The sequence below is a fragment of the Mustela erminea genome, chromosome X, assembly GCF_009829155.1.
Source record: "Mustela erminea isolate mMusErm1 chromosome X, mMusErm1.Pri, whole genome shotgun sequence".
NCBI lineage: Eukaryota > Metazoa > Chordata > Mammalia > Carnivora > Mustelidae > Mustela > Mustela erminea.
Window position 1 is genome coordinate 1,453,484 of NC_045635.1, and position 16,100 is coordinate 1,469,583.

At 52.4% G+C, this 16,100-nt stretch overlaps 1 protein-coding gene across 2 annotated transcripts in view; it reads left to right on the forward strand.

The window, feature by feature from the left end:
- XG (Xg glycoprotein (Xg blood group)) overlaps positions 1-16,100 on the forward strand; it is a 32,937-nt gene extending 16,837 nt beyond the window's left edge. The window contains exons 5-11 of one of the 2 annotated variants that reach the window (XM_032331814.1): positions 1,373-1,435; positions 4,620-4,682; positions 6,824-6,874; positions 9,558-9,599; positions 10,676-10,711; positions 12,360-12,476; positions 14,579-16,100. In XM_032331814.1, the coding sequence (XP_032187705.1) occupies positions 1,373-1,435; positions 4,620-4,682; positions 6,824-6,874; positions 9,558-9,599; positions 10,676-10,711; positions 12,360-12,476; positions 14,579-14,595 (389 nt within the window). In that variant the 3' untranslated portion in view covers positions 14,596-16,100. The remainder of the gene's footprint in view (positions 1-1,372; positions 1,436-4,619; positions 4,683-6,823; positions 6,875-9,557; positions 9,600-10,675; positions 10,712-12,359; positions 12,477-14,578) is intronic. The other variant, XM_032331813.1, reaches the window with a different exon arrangement.

Below are 16,100 nucleotides of genomic sequence, written 5' to 3' on the forward strand. Positions count from 1 at the left end.
ATATCATAGTATATATATAACACATAATATATATTATATGTAGCATACACATTACTAAATTATATATAAAATAAATGTTATATTACATAATAAAATTTAGTACATGTTATTTAATAACACATATGTATTGCATTATATGGTATTTTATATATTATTTGATATGTCATATATATGAGATGTATATGTGATATATATGATGCACGATATGTGATATATAAATAAATATTAGAGTTAAAATTAAAGAAAAAGAGAGAGAGATAACCAACAACCAGGAGAGGACTGTATTAGTAAGAAAGCATTGAGGTCAATTTAAAAATACACCAGGAGAATTTCTCTGCCTTTTTTGACTTTTTTTTTTGGCTGCACGCTGATCCTTATCATAAAGCCAGCCCGTCGGCAACCTGGAGCTCTGGCACCATCTTTGCCATGGAAGCTAGCTTCTAGGAACAGCGTGTGTGTGTATGTGTGTGTGCACGTGTGTGTGTGTGTGTGTGTGTGTGTGTGTGTGTGTGTACACGCACCCTTGTGTGTTTTTCCCTTTAAGTCGTAGTTTTCAGATTTTACGTCTCTTGGCTCAGTCATGTCCAGCAGGTCCGTGGCCATCTGTGACACCGTGAGCCGCAAACGTGAATAAGACAGAAAATCGGGACTTGCACGACGTCCGTGTTGTATAGGCCGCTGGTGACAGGAGGCTGTTTCTCTGCGCTGAAAATGCAATGTCGTTTCCCCCGCAGATCTCTACCCAAGGCCCAAACCGCCGTATCACCCGCAGCCTGCGATGCCGGACGACGGTGGAAGTAAGCGTTCTCAGCCCTCGGGCTCCCTTGCAGCCTGGTTCCGTGACACCTGCCTTGTCTTTATGGGGATGAGGGGGTCATCAGGCTGCTTTCGGAATAAGGAGCAGCTCAGTCTGCAGGAAACAGAGTCGCACTCCTAAGCGGGAGGGGGCCAGAAGGTCGAACCGACATCACTCATTTTATTTCCCCTTGCTCTGAGCTCTGGAAAATACCGTGTGCTCAGTCTTGTACGTTCTCATGATGGTTTTTAGTGATGCTGAGGACGGGTTCCTTTTCCGCTCATTTGCAGGGCTCCAAATTATCTCCTGCTCATGAATGCCCCCTGTGTGCACCGTGCATTACGACTCATTGACTCTCTGTGTCTCCTTGGCCTCAAAAACCTGGTAGACCCAGTTCCCATAGATTTCCTAAAAATAAATAAGTAGATAAAATAGAAGGAAACATGGTCAGTAAAGTCCAGGGGTGATCCAATAGCACCCAAAACCTAAAACCCAGCCACGTAGAACCACGTGAGGCTGGGCTACGTCAAGGGCTTCCAGAAGCGTTCCTCACGTCCCCGTGCTTCTTTCCGACAGATATCTACCCAAGGCCGAGGCCACACCCTCGCCCCCAGCCCGGCGGTTCTGACGGCGGCGGAGGTAAGTGTATTAATCCTGAATTCAGAAACGTTGGGAATGGATACACCATCCATGTTGACCCACTTGAAATTCTGTCCTCCATGATGAAGTGACAATGGTTTTCGAATGCCCAGCAGCTGCCTTACTAGCAGCCCGCTCCCATGTTGGGGACAGAAGACCAGCCCCCTAAATCTCCCCATGAGAGTGCACATGCTCAACTCTGTTGGCTGGAATGGTCTACACAGTCCCCCGTACCCTCCCCAAATCCCTGGCCATGGCATTCTGTCTCCTCCATGATGTTCATGAGGGGTCATGGTGGACACTGGTCTCAGCTCATGGATGTTTCTGGAGATGCCCACTGGAAGCAAAATTAATAGGAAATCATGAGCTCTCCAGAGCCTCATGATAGCCTCTTAAAGATGCCGCCATGTCTTTGGTGGCTGGCCTTTATTGGATGGCAGGACAGGTTTCTGGAAGCTCCTTTCCTGGCAGTCCCCACAGCTCTGGGCAGGCGTCCCTGATGGAGCAACTCTTGTTGAGAGAAATTGGACAATTTTATCCACCCCAGGATGGACAGCCGGGCTTCTCTATGGGAGTTTCTAAGAGATAAGACGGAGACCAACTATGGTCTCATTAATACAGGGAAGGAGAAAGAGATGCAGGGTGACGACAGATGGTCTCCCAAACCCTGAGTAGATCCCCTTGGAGGTCATCTGGGCTCCAAGTAGCTCAGTCCAGTATGCACGCCTTGGGAGGGCAGGGGGCATTGGAACTCTGTTGGGGAGAGAGGGTTGTTTGGAGAGATGGGGGGGTTCATGCAGATAGATTTTGCTAAAGGATGCTTAGGGCATTCCAAACCCCTTTATGTGCATCTCAGGGGCCCTGTCTTGGCTCTTGGGGACAAAACGTGCAGGATTCAGCCACTTGGGTGCAGTGAACAGGCGTATACCTTCTGTGAGGGTTTCCAAGCAGGCGGACGCCTTCTGTGGGGTTTGCCAAGCAGGTAGACTCCTTCTGTAGGGTTCTCCAAGCAGATAGATGCCTTCCGTGCTGTTTTCCAAGCAGGTGGATGCCTTCTGTAGAGTTTTTCAAGAAGGTGGATGCCTTCTTTTGGGCTTTCCAAGCAGGCAGATGCCTTCTGTGGGGTTTGCCAAGCAGGCAGACTCCTGTAGGGCTTTCCAAGCAGGTAGATGCCTTCTGTTGGGTTTTCCAAGCAGATAGATGCCTTCTGTTGGGTTTTCCAATCAGGTGGATTCCTTTTGTGGGGTTTTCCAAGCAGGTGGATGCCTTCTGTAGAGTTTTCCAAGTAGGTGGATGCCTTCTGTTGAGTTTTCCGAGCAGGTGGACACCTTCTGTGGGGTTTTCTGAGCAGATGAACTCCTTCTCTAGGGTTTTCCAAGCAGGTAGATGCCTTCTGTGTTGTTTTCCAAGAAGGTGGATGCCTTCTGTAGGGTTTTCCAAGCAGGCGGACACTTTCTGTAGGATTTTCCAGCATTGAACTTAGCGGTGCACGTTTTCATGGCATTAGCAACTGGCCAGCTCAGATGTGAGGTCTGGGGTCTCCACTGGGACCTGCGTCCCTGTGGGTGCACAGGAGGCAGCTGGAAGGTGGGCAGGCTGTGGCTTGTGGCCAGAGCCGTTAGGTAAGATACACAGTTTCCTATCTGGACGGTGATCACTGGCCATGGGAACTGCTGCTGCCTCCTTACACCCCCTTAGCACCCCGCCACCCTAGGGCAACTCCCATCCTGCAGGTGGGCTCTGCAGATAGGTTGGCCCCCATCTCTCAGGGCCGTGAGGTTTCTTCTGATCGCAAACACAGACGTCCCCGCAATGGCCCCAGTGGACAGGTCAGGCCCCGTCACCAGCCTTTATGTATCAGCATCCCCAGAAAAGGGTTGGGAATTTTGGTGCCTGGAAAATGTTAACAAAGGGAATCACTGAACCCAAGAGGGACCTTTGGAGACCCCAGTGCACATTAAATTTCTTTCTATTTTGACCAAAAAATTCCTTAAAAATGCTGGCTCTGGATATTAGCAAGTTTATTCAGAAGAGGGCAGGGAAATTCTGGGGAGGACCCATCACCATGCTCCTGTTTCCCAAAAATAGCACCAGATCCCACAGGGTAAGGACTCAGTCCAAGGATACTGCCCCCAGTTGAGACGATGCTTGGCAAATGCAGGTTGAGCTTCTGAACATCTGGCTGTAGATCGGAGGTTCCCAGGACCCTCTCTCTGGGTTCCGTTAATTTGCTACAGCGGTTTAGACAGGTGTTGGTTTACCGTATGGGATTTGATGAAAGGTACGCACAAGCTGTTGGGTTAACAGTTTCATGGGGTGAGGTCTGGAGGGGTCCAGACAGGAGCTTGTGTCCCCATGGAGTGACGGTGCATTCCTCACTTCAGCGTGACCTCAACTCCCACTGAACCCAGTCCTTTTGGGTGTTAGGCAGGCTTCAATCACGTGAGCACGATTGATGATTGATTAAATCATGGATCATTGGGATTAACTCATCCTGTGGTGTCTTTCCCATCCCCAGGGGTCACACGTGGCTTGATGGCCACGTGTGACCCACTCATCACGGGGGCACTTGGTTCCCCCGACAACCAGCACCCATCTTTAGGGGATTTTCAGAAACACCTTCATGTGCGTCAGCTCAGGTGTGTTTGGAAATTCCAAGTTTTTCAGTAGCTTCCGCTCGCAAGGAGGAGTTGCAAAGTGTTTATGTGAGCACGTGCCGTGTGCGGAGGCTGGTTCTGCAGCAGTCACCCAGCGGCACAGTGGAGGGGCAGGAACGAATGGATGGGACCGTGTGGAAGCTCCGGGGTCCCAGCCAGGGTCAAGATGGTCTTAGCACGGGGGCTGAGAGTGGAACAGAAGCCTAAATTCAGCAGAGGGCATGTGCAAAGGCCCTGGGGTCACGGTCTTCCTCTGCATTCTGCGCCTCCCTTCGGCTCTCAGATCATAAGGGGCCCATCCATGCACTTACCCCCTTCCCCCAGGCTGCTGGACCACCTGTATGCTCTTCCCACAGGAAGGATGTCATCCCACCTGGACGGCACTGGGGACACCTGCACTTTGGTTCCAGTGTCCTGGCTTCATAGAAGTGGTTGGCTGTGCTCTCCATAAGCTGCCGGTGGGCTGGGGTTGACTGAGCGCGCTGTCTGCACGGGGTCTGAGGGTTGGTCTGTGTTCCACTCCACAGGTTACTTCGGCAACACCGACCGGGATGATGGCCGCTACCCGCCCAGACCCAAGCCGCCCGCAGGTATGCCCGTGACTTCTCTCACTAGACTGGGGCATGGCACAGAGGCCTGGGGGCAGAGCTGGCCCTGAGCGGAAGACAGGGTGCACGGGGCGTCCGCATCCCCTGCCTTATTGGATGGCGTGCTCCATGCACCTGTCCCTTCTGGAGGTTGGTGCTGTGGGTGACACTGGCCGCGGGGCCGATTGCACTTCCAAGTGGTGGTCGTGTCTGTGTACACGTGTGTGCGTGTGTACGTCTGTGTGTACCCACGTGTGCATTCCTTTATAGTCTGCACACACCTGTGCACATGCCTTTCTGCCGACACGTCTGTCCATATGGGTACCCTGCAAGGCGTAGGCGTTTACAGACCCGTAGCTTTGTAAGGATCTCCACATTCACGCACCATCTCTTTATAGACATTTACAAGTGCATCTGTCTGTACGCATGTCTCTGTGCAAATTTACTTATGTTGTATCTTTTATATACATTTATAGAAACATCTTTGCATGCGTATGGCTCTGTATATCTTCACTTAGGTATATATCCCTTATATGTGCGTGCACATATCTACGTCTCTCCATAGTCACGTACGATACCCTTATCGACATTTGTATATGCACCTGTCTATATACAGGTCTCTCTCTAGATTTACTTACCCACGTACCCATTATATACACGTACAGAAACATCTCTGCATACAATGTTTCTGTATATCTTATATACATATGCCTCTATATACAATTATATAAAGACATTTGTATACATACGTCTGTATATATCCGGATGCATATATCCGTTGTATATGCGAATGCGTATTTATGTCTTTAGATTCGTGTACAGATCCCTTTATAGACATTTCCAAATCGCCTGTCTGTACACGTCTCTGCACATCGTGGCTTATGCACGTATCCCTTAGTCACATGCATAGAAACATCTTTGTATGCACCTGTCTCTCTCTGTCTTGTCGTAGGAACATATCCCTCATCTATGCATGTACATATTCATGTACAGATTGCTTTATAGACATTACACATGGTCCTTTATATATGCATATCTCTATATATCTTTTTTTAAAAAAAGATTCTATTTATTTATTTGACAGACAAAGATCACAAGTAGGCAGACAGGGAGGGGGAAGCAGGCTCCCTGTTGAGAGAGAGCCCGATGCGGGACTCGATCCCAGGACCCTGAGATCATGACCTGAGCCGAAGGCAGAGGTTTAACCCACTGAGCCAGCCAGGTGCCCTGTTCTCCTTCTGCATATGTATGCGGGTATATACATCTTCATGTGTATTCATATACTTGGACACGCACGTGTGTATATTTTTATGAGTGTTTCTAGGATTATTGCTGTACTTTTATGTACTTAAATACACATTTATGGTGCACCTGTGTGTATAGAGTCACGTTTCCAGCTTTATGCTGATGCACACGTTCACAGGTGTATGTAAAGGTTTAGTGGGACGGATGTTCTTTCTATCACGGGACTGGGGAGGCCTGCAGAGATTTTTTTCATACGTAAACCAAAGCGCAGACAGTCGGGACGGAGCCCTCTGCAGGCCTAGGCTCCAGGCTGGACTGCGTGAGGCTCTGTGTCAGGTACACGGGGTTTCTCCTCTGTTCTGTCACGCATGACGTGTTTCGAAAGAGGTGAGGATTCACTCGGCCCCGATACCTGGCCAACGGGCACCCGTGAGGTCTGGACCCGTGCCCTTCTCTCTGCCATGTTCAGCACTGCGAACAAACAGCTTTGCCTTCGAGGTTGTGACCAGCCAACCATAAAAATGCCTGGTTCCTAAGAAAGGACGTATGTAATAGGGTTTGCCTGCCCAGTGTGCCCGTGTCATACACGTACTTCTGTGTCAAGTTGACCGGTCCTGCTCGGATCTCTGTGCAGGAGAAGGACACACCTGCATTCCCATAAGGCTCTCAGGGTTCACGTGTGCTCTCTGAAGGCACCGAGCTTGCCATATGGGTCTGTCTTGGCATGCATTGTCCTTCCAGAAAGCTGTGACTTGAGGGAGGCAGCCTTGGTGGCCCCCACTCTTTGCCACCCTGTGGGGCTCTCTTTGGGCTGAGTCGTGGGCATGGCTTTGGGGCCATCACCAGGAACCCCGTGGTTCCCAGCAGAGCGTCCCTGACGGGAACCTTCTCTCCTGCAGGAGGCGGTGGGAGCTACTACCCCAGCAACGACGGGTCCGGAAACACGCACGGTACGCCCGGCCCCCAGCCCCCTGGTGCATGGTGGGGTGGGGGTCGTCTCTGCAGGGCTCCCCCTTTCCATGCCCATCTCAGCCTCTTCCTGGGGTCTCAGGCATTGGCGCTCTGTCTGCTGGCGTCCACCTCTCCGAGCTGACCCTCTGACTTGGCCGCGTCCTGCTGTCCAGGGGCCCCAGCGTCCGGGTAGTGGGAAAAAACAGAGCGACAGGCAGTGGCAGTCACTGGGGGAACAACATTCAACACATCAGGGACTTTTTGTAGGCGGCTGACTTACCCACAACGGGAAACACTTCACGGGGGCCGACTCTGCCAAAAAGGAAAAGCCTGCAGGAGTGATTCTTGGGTTTTTACTGCATTGAGTTCTTTGCCATCACATCGGCAAATCTCGAAGCCCTCGGACGCTCCCCGCTTCCGTCAGGGACGACTGAGAACCAAACGTCATCGCTGGGAAAATGAAAAGCCATGGATTGGTTTCTTTTTTAATTGAGATACAACAGACACGTAACATTGTATCCAGTCTAGGTGTACACCGTAGCGATTCGACATTAATTCTATGCCGCGGCTCTAAGTCTGGGGAACCTCTGTCCGCACACATAGTTACAAGTTTTATGTTTTGTGTCTCTCGCTACACATGGTTACAAATTTTATTTTTTGTGGGTCCGTGGGCACACACAGTTACAAATTTTATTGTTGTTTAATTTTTAACATATTTATTTATTTGAGAGAAAACAAGAGAGCACAAGCAGGGGAAGCAGCAGAGGGGGAAGCAGGCTCCCGGCTGAGCAAGGAGCCCAATGCGGGACTCGATCCCGGGACCCTGAGATCATGACCTGAGCTGAAGGCAGAGGCTTCACCCACTGAGCCAGCCAAGTGCCCTGCAGATTTTATTTTTTTACTGTAAAAGGAGAACCTTAAAGATTAACTCCCTTAGCAACTTCTAAATACAGGATACGGGATTGTTAACCCACAACCGAGGTCCCCAGGCTCTCCGTGATGTCCCAGACCTCATTCACCCTAAAACTACACATTCATCCTCTAACACTCCCCTTGGCCCAACAGCCAATTTATGGATTAATTTCAAAGCATGAAATTTTTTTTCTGTTTGGCATCGGTTAAGGGTTTTGAGAATTGTACGTGAATGGAGTGACTTTATCTTTTCCATTGATACTAATATCTGTATGGGACATTGGCCTTTGGAGATGTGGTCCCATGAACCTTCCTAATTTCTGAAGGACACGTATTTATGTGACATCCTATGTTCCAGAGTAAAGGTGAAGCATGTTGCTCCAACAGTCTGCTTTAAGGGGCAGATCCCTGTCACCCTATGGATGGCCCCATCCCCATAACGCTGTCCCTACAATGTGCACACGCTTGTATGGGACAGGGGATGTGTGAAGGGTCCTAGTTGCATGGGGTCAAGAGGTGTCTGTTTTAAACTCAGTGTGCCAACATGATGCCCCCATCATCGTCTTTCCGTGCAAATGCTGGGACTAAAGCTTATCCAGTATTTTGATAAGCCGGCACGGGGAACACTGTAGGGTCAGAGGATGCCCCACTTCCCTCCAGGGCAGGGAGGTATCCTGATCCGGGAATGTGTTTATCCCATGCACGCATCTCTGGAGGTGTTCCCTCCTGGAGGGTTCTTTCCAGAGCCTGCTGTTTTGTTCTTTGCTGGATTCATAAGCAGGAAACCCAGGACTTGTCTAGCAGTGCTCCTGGGAGCCCTAAGGATACCTACATTTCCCCCCGAGGAAATGAGTCAGGACTCTGATCCCATGTCAGTATTTCTTGGGGAACTATCTCTCCCCGAGTGCAGAAAAACCATGCAGCCCTGTCTGTGCCTGGACCCCTGTCCTGTGGCGCTGAGATGCACCAGGCTGAGTCAGCTCTCAGATTAGTACCGAGCACTGGGTTCATGTAGCAGGTGACAACGTCCGTCAACCAGCGTCTCCCTGGAGGTGGCAGAATGCACTGGGCACACCCCTTCCTCTTGCACAAAAGACACCAAGCCTAACAGACTCGTGACCTCATCCTAGTGACCTCATTTTACCTTAATTTTGAACCTTGTTACTCTTAAAGACCCCACCTCCAAGCACACTCCCGGGGAGCTAGGCGTTCAACATATGAATTTTGGGGAGGGGGACACGGCTTAACCTGTTACCCCCATCATCCATTCGGAAGAGGCAGTCCCTCGGCACCTGCAAAAACGCTCCCGCTTCCAAGTTAACAAAATTGGCATCAAGCATTTCGTTTGTCCTCTGATACCTTGGTTGAGAAATGGGTCTCCAGACGTGAGAAGAAGGTGCCAGAAATCTTTCTGTTTCAGTGGCCGGATGGCTATGGTCTGTCCCCACGGCACGCCCCGGGCTGGCCTCCTGGAAAGCGTGTTTACATGGGAGCTCAGGCCAGCCCCCGGTCTTGGGGCATGAGCATGGGGTGTGCCCTTGGCCACAGGCTCCAGAGGGCATCTGGGGAAGCCATGGCGTCCTGCAGGTCTTGCAGGCTGACCTCAGCTCCTGCTCCCTGGGTGTCAGTGGCCACCTCGTGGTGATTGCGCTCCTTCCCTCTGCGCGGGGAGGCTGGCCTGGAAGTTCCGCTTGTGCTGGTTTTCTGAGCCGTGTCGCACAATGTTCTGGAGGGTTCTCTTCTGTTTCACGTGCTCTTTCTGTCCTGCAGGAGGAGGGCGCTCTAGACCCAAATCTTACGGAAATAATTATGGTAAAGGAATTATTTCTTATGAGCTGTGTGCGGAGAAACTGTCTTTGGGGAGAACTAACACCCCGTCTGGGCGCTGGCGGGAAGCTTCTGCTATTGTCTCCGGCGTGGAAACGAACGGCCCTGCTGGGTCTGGTTCGCGTCCACACTTTTGCATGCCGTGACACCTTACTTTCTTGCCAGGAAGTAAGTAAGCCCTGCTTGCAACTGAAATGTGTGTGTGTGCACGCGTGCATTCGTGCTCCCCTGTGCGCAAACATGTGTGCCAGTGTGTGTGTGGGTGCAAATAGGTGCGTGCCAGGGCAGACATTCATGGGCGAATGTGTGCATACATCTGTCCATGCGTGTGTGTACCTTCCTGTGCATGTGGCTGCGCACACGTGTCTACTTGCTAATGCACACGGGCATGTGTCCTCGTGTGCACATGTGTGTGTCTGTGTGCGTCTGTGCATAGGGATTTGCATGTAGATGTTTGTGTGTCTCTCTGTGTGCACCGTGTGTGTGCGTGCAGGTGGATGTGCGCATGTGTGTATATGTGGGGCTTGTGTGTGCCTGCAGGTGTGTTTGCATGTGGTCTGCCTGCGTGGAGGTGTGCACGCCCCCGGGGATGGAGGTGTCCGCGCGGGTGGTGCCGTGTGCATGAGTGATGGTGTGCGTACACGTTATGATTCCATGTGTGCACAAGCATGAATGCGAGTGCGTGCTCGTGGGCGTGGGTGGAGGGGCGCGCATGGATGTACCTGTTCGCAACGCGCAGGAGCATGAGTGTGGCTGCGCGCACGTGCGCCCGCAAACGTGTGCGCATATCCAGTGCCCCCACCAGGAGTGAAAAATGCATTGCCTCATCCCTCCCTTGCCCCCTGGCACTGCTCACCGTGTATGTAGCCCCTTGGACACCCCTTCCTGTGGCTGTGTCCGCCCCCTCCTCCGGGAGAAGGTAAGCTCCCCCGGCACTCGGAGATCCGCGTCCGTCCGCGGCGCTTCCCGCTGCTTCTAGCTGCCTGCCCAGCGTCCCCGCGGGTCCTGGCGGTGGAAACTCTGCTGGGCAAACCCATGACCGTGTGCCTTCCCCTTTACAGGCGGAGACGGATACTCGACCTACGGGAACCCACAGGGTAATGGCTCCGTGCAGTCCCGTCTTTAATAAAAACATGCTTTGGGCGGGCCCGCGGGGGTTTTCATGGACCAGTGGCTCTTCGGTTGGGAAGTCCTGAGCAACGCGGTCTGCTCTCTGGGCGGCTCCGTTCCCTGGGGGCTTGGGGCAGGAGGGAGCAGGGCGGGTGTCGGGCTGGAGGATGCCGCAAGGCTCTGAGCACAGCGTGGAATTCGTGGACCTTGTCCAAGTGCTACCCAGGGCTCCCGGGACTTTGAGAAAACGCACAGGCAGGAAGCCAAGAAGGGGAATGGGCCGTTGGTGTGGACATTCCGCCCTCAGGAAGCGCCCTAGAAAGGCACCGCCCGCCCCAGAGCAGGTCAGACAAGGCACGCGGGGAGGCCAGAAGGCCCACGCTGGTCACCCCTTGCTTGCAGAATGTAGCCTCTGAGCCATCCAGGGTTCCCGTTGAGGCTGAGTGCGCTTCCCCCCGCCCCACGCGGGGATTCTGTGCGTCACGGATCCTCGGGGAGAAGGACGCGTGGACGCGCTTTCCAGCCCCCGAGCCCCGGTGCGCGTGCACGGCCTCGGGGTAGCTCCTTGCTGCCCGGCTGTGTTGGTGTTGGGAGGACATCCCTCCCTTCTCTTCTCCTCTGGCACCCAAGCCGGGGCTCTGGACGGACAAAGCCCAAGACAGAAATCAGGGCGGCGCACAGGCCGTTGCATGGAACGTGTGGGGTCCTGCGTCCAGACAGGGGGACCGATGCCAGCCTGGGGTGGGGAGGGGGCAAGCTGTCCTTCCTGCAGGCGGCAGTGTCGAAGCCAAGGTCCGATGGCGGCCCCATATGCAGCCCAACAGCACACCAGCTGCTTGACGCACTCTGATACACAACACAGGTCACTCTCCCCAAGGGAAGCAGTGACTTCCTCTTTCTCAGAAGCGTGGGCTTTGTCAGGCCAGGTCCCGGGGCAGAAACACCAAACTGTAGGCTGTAAGCCTGTCTCAGAGGTGTCAGGTTCGGTGCCTGCCTCTGTGGAGAGCTTGGAAGGCCCCTCTATCAGGCCACGTGTGTGTTGAAAATTTATTTTGTATTTTTTTTTTTTTTGCAAAAGTATAAGCATTGTACTTCGAAAAAGGTACAACTGCACCCCATTCAACAAATCCACAAAAAAGCAATCGCATGACTCTTATTTCCAATGCTCTGACTTGAATGTCCGGAAGGGGTAAAAGACGCCGTCCATAATCTCCAAATGGGGTAAAAGCAGATTCCTTTCCTCGGGACTTCTTCTTCCTTCTTTGTCTTTATTTTTATTTATTTATTATTATTTTTTTTAAGATTAAGAGAGAGATCACAAGTAGGCAGAGAGGCAGGCAGAGAGAGAGGGGGGGAAACAGGTTCCCTGCTGAGCAGAGATCCTGATGCGGGACTCGATGCCAGGACCCTGAGATCATGACCTGAGCCGAAGGCAGTGGCTTTAACCCACTGAGCCACCCAAGCACCCCTCTTTGTCTTTATTTTTATACTTATATTCCCCTCTCCCTACCCCCCACTCCGTGCATTTAGGGTTGGGAAGACTCCGAGCGGAGATGGTGGGATAATTTGCAACACTCGCCGCCCTCGCCGGCCGTGTTGTTTCCTGAGCCCCTCTTTGGTGTCTCCATCCCGCAGGTAACACGGTAGCGAAAATCGTGTCTCCGGTCGTGTCTGTGCTGGTGGTCACGCTGGTGGGTGCCGCAGCCGGTTACTGCCAACGCAACCGAATGAGGAACTGTTTGAGGACAAACGGCAAGTTTGGGGCTCTGTGCAGACACCTCCTGGAGCCTCTCGCTGGGCTGGGTTCTTTTTGGGTTTGCCCCATAGAGGAGCGTCGCCTCTGGATGTGGTGTTAAGTTGGGTCTTCAAGGGGGGAATGCTTTTTCTGTTATTATTATTATTTTTTTTAAGCAGCTTTGGGATCGGCAAGAGAGGGTGTTTCTGCCAGTCAGTCACGTAGACTGAAATGCTATTGGGGTTGCCATCAGGTGGGCTGACACCGTTTCTGTTGATCCTAAGGGACTTGGGAACTGGTTCGGTGGAACCTGCCGTGTTTGTCTTTCTCTCCAAAAACAAAAGTAAGGACGGATAGACTTGGAAAGTTTTCTGTTGAATTCCTGCAAATTTTCCCCCCTGGGAAATGGGTGGGGGGCCACTGTGGCTTCCTAGTTCACGATTTTTTTTTTAGGGGTGGGGAATCCAGGATCCTAGGTTTGGAGAATCACACTCCTTAGGGGGCGAAGGTGGCAGGTGTTGGGCTGAGGACCTGTTTGCAGGGAGGGTCCAGGGACAGAGTGGGGGCTGTAGGGGACAGAGGTGAGCTGAGGGAGTGTTGACGTGTGGTCCCGACAGCAGACAGCCTGGAAGGACTCCATCTGGGGTGTGTGGGGTGCACCCACCCCGTCTCCTTTGCGTCCCTACGGAAGCCTGCGGAAGGGTGTTTGAGGGAGGCTTGCAAAAATCCCAAAACCTGCCCGGGGCCTCCCTCTGCTGGCGGACGGGCAGTACTGACCAAATCCAGACACTGGGGAGCTCGGGTGCTCGGGTCTACGCCACACCCGCCCCCTACTCCCCATCCTACTCCGCACCCCCAAAAAGCCTGGGGGGAAACTGAGCCTCTGGAAAACCCCTCAGATGTCTGGGCATTCGTGGATCATCACAGACACTTGGCGTGACTTTGGGTTCTTCCTTCCACATGGACACGCAGGCATTTCGGAACCCATCAGTGTAGACCTGAACTGGGTTTTTATGGTTTGGGTTTTTTGTGTTTTTTTGTTTTGTTTTGTTTTGTTTTGTTTTTTTGTTTTGTTTTGTTTTACAGCTAGAGGGTTTTTTGTTTTGCTTTTGTTTTGTTTTGTTTTCATTTTTTGTTTGATTTTTCTTGTTGTTTTGTTTCTTCCCATCTGGACGCTCTCTTTGCTTCGTTGGAGACTAGAGAAACATCCGACTAGTTTTTCAGTGACTCTTTTATTTTATTTTTTTTAAGAGTTTACTTATTTATTTGAGAGAGGACACAAGAGGGCCAGCAGGAGCCGGGGGACGTGCAGAGGGAGAGGGAGAAGCAGTTTCCCCGCCGAGCAAGGAGCCCCGTGCGATGTGGGACTCGGTCCCCGGACCTTGAGATGGTGGCCTGAGGGTTCACCGACTGAGCCCTCAGACGTCCCCTCCACTACCTCTTCTTCAGGGATGACGTCCCTGGGTCCCATGGACACCACGTTTGTCTGCCCGTCTGTAAAACTAGGGTCCTTAGACCCCAGTCAGGCACTCCTCCTGTCACGGGACGAGGAGACGCTCTGAAGATGGGCAGGACTCGTGTCGGGGCAACCTGGTCTTGCCGGCTGCCAGACCTGCAAACCGTCTAGCACGTATGACCACGGTGGTTCCATCTATGCTTTCGTCCGAGACGTGGCTGTGGGGGAGGGTCTCAGCATTACAGAGAGCTTGGCTCCACCCCCTCACACCGACTTTGCCCAGCTGTAAGGTTGGGTCCGGGAGGTCTCCTATCAGCAGAAGGACTTGTGACATTCTGTCTTGGCAAGTTGGACGGGGATGTGTTGCAGTGCACAACCTGTGGAACTGGACGTGTGCAACAGCCCCCCCTTTGAAGCTGCCATACCTTCTGGGGACACACTTCTGGGGCCACATACAGGACAACAGGTGGACTGTTTGAGCATGACGCTTTGGCTTTATTTGCTCGACTGCAAGTAATTAAAGCTCCCGTTTCTGAGGTTCTAAAGGTTAATGGAGCCACATCCATAAAGGGGGGTTTGTGCCAAAATTAGCTGTGACCCCAAAAGACATAGTGGGTCAGTTCACCCTCGGTGTGACATGCTGTTCCCCGTCTTCCCTTCCAGAACCAGCACACGTGTGAGGGTTTGGAGATCCAGCGGTCGCTTGGGGAGACGCTCGGTGTAGACGGGAATGCCGTCGGCCGCTCCTGGGACGCTTCCTTTTGTCACCCGCCGCCCTGACGTGGCTTCCGTTTGGCCCAGAAAGCATCCCCAGTCCGCGGGACACGGTGCATTCCTGAGCTTGACTGGGTTCCTCCTCGGGTCGAACAACGATTCTTCCTTCCTCTGATGGTTCGATCGCGCACGTGGACAGATGCCGACTCTGGCTTGGGTTCCCAGCGCTACCTCGGCCTGCAGGACGTGCATGTGGGTGACCCCTGCGTGTCTCCCCAAAGCACAGTGCAGGGTCCCAGGACACGGGTGCTGTCTTCTTCGGGGGTATCGGGAACACCACTGGGGGTGGGGGATAGTTTCCAGGAAGCTCTGGGGGGGAAGTTTGGTGCAGGATGAGTCTCCATCCAAGGGCCAGTGCCCTCCAGTGCCCTCCAGTGCCTGCTGGTTTGGCTCTTGTGGGATGCGGGATTGTTACCCCTGGGGACGGCTTCGATCAGCCCTCTCTGCCCTGCCCGTGACCTGCATGTGCCGAGGCTGGCTTTCGGGATTGTGCATGCACAGTTGCTCGAGTGCAAGCCGTCTCGGGGGCGGGAGGCGGGGGGCAGGGGTGGGGGAAGCGGCCTTAGGATGTTTTTCCTTTTCCTGTGAAATCTTAAGGTTTCGGGATTTCTGGGAAAACAGGGGACAGCGATCACGATGTGTGTCTCTTGACGGTCCTCTCGTATCAGTTTCCATGTGATGCCCTGTAGGTTTCTGTCCTTTGTGCGAGGCCATCATTTTTCTTAGTGTATGCTTTTTTTTTTTTTTTAAAGACCCGTAATAGGAAACCTTAAATGTCCAAGCATCTGAAATGCAGACTATCTGTTTGTTTCTATTTTACTAACATTTGGGGGGAAAGGAAAAAGGACAGTTGGGGCTTATGGGTTCCTTCGACTTAGGTACATGCTTAGAGCACTTTTGGGCTTTGCCCTAAATATCAGAATAAAAACAATTAATGCCCTCTGCATCTCGTGGAGAGGACCCAGAAAAATCCCAAATATGCAGGCTTACAGACCTAGTCCATAGAAGGGGTGCCGATTGCAGAAAGCCCTAAAGAGAGCTTTCCAGAAACCCAAAGGGATTTGTAGCCCAGAATCTCGATGTGGGGTCTCGAGTCCAGGATGCATGGGTGACTAGAGCCGTTTCAAGACGGCCGCCCGACATTCCTCCCAGGACGGGAATGTCCTCGCGCGCGAGGTTTCCTGGATGTGAGTTTCGGTGCTGGGTTTCTCGTGACGGGGGTTGAAGGCGTGTGTGAATGCGTGTGGGCGTGCACGGACACACGCGTTTGCACCTTTGCAATCAGACCGACATGCTATGGACGCATTTATAAGGACGTACATCCATCTAGTTTTTATTTTTTTCCTGTACCTGTCATACATAAATTTTCATCACTCTAAATAAACGTAAAAGAAAAAAAGAAAAAAAAAAA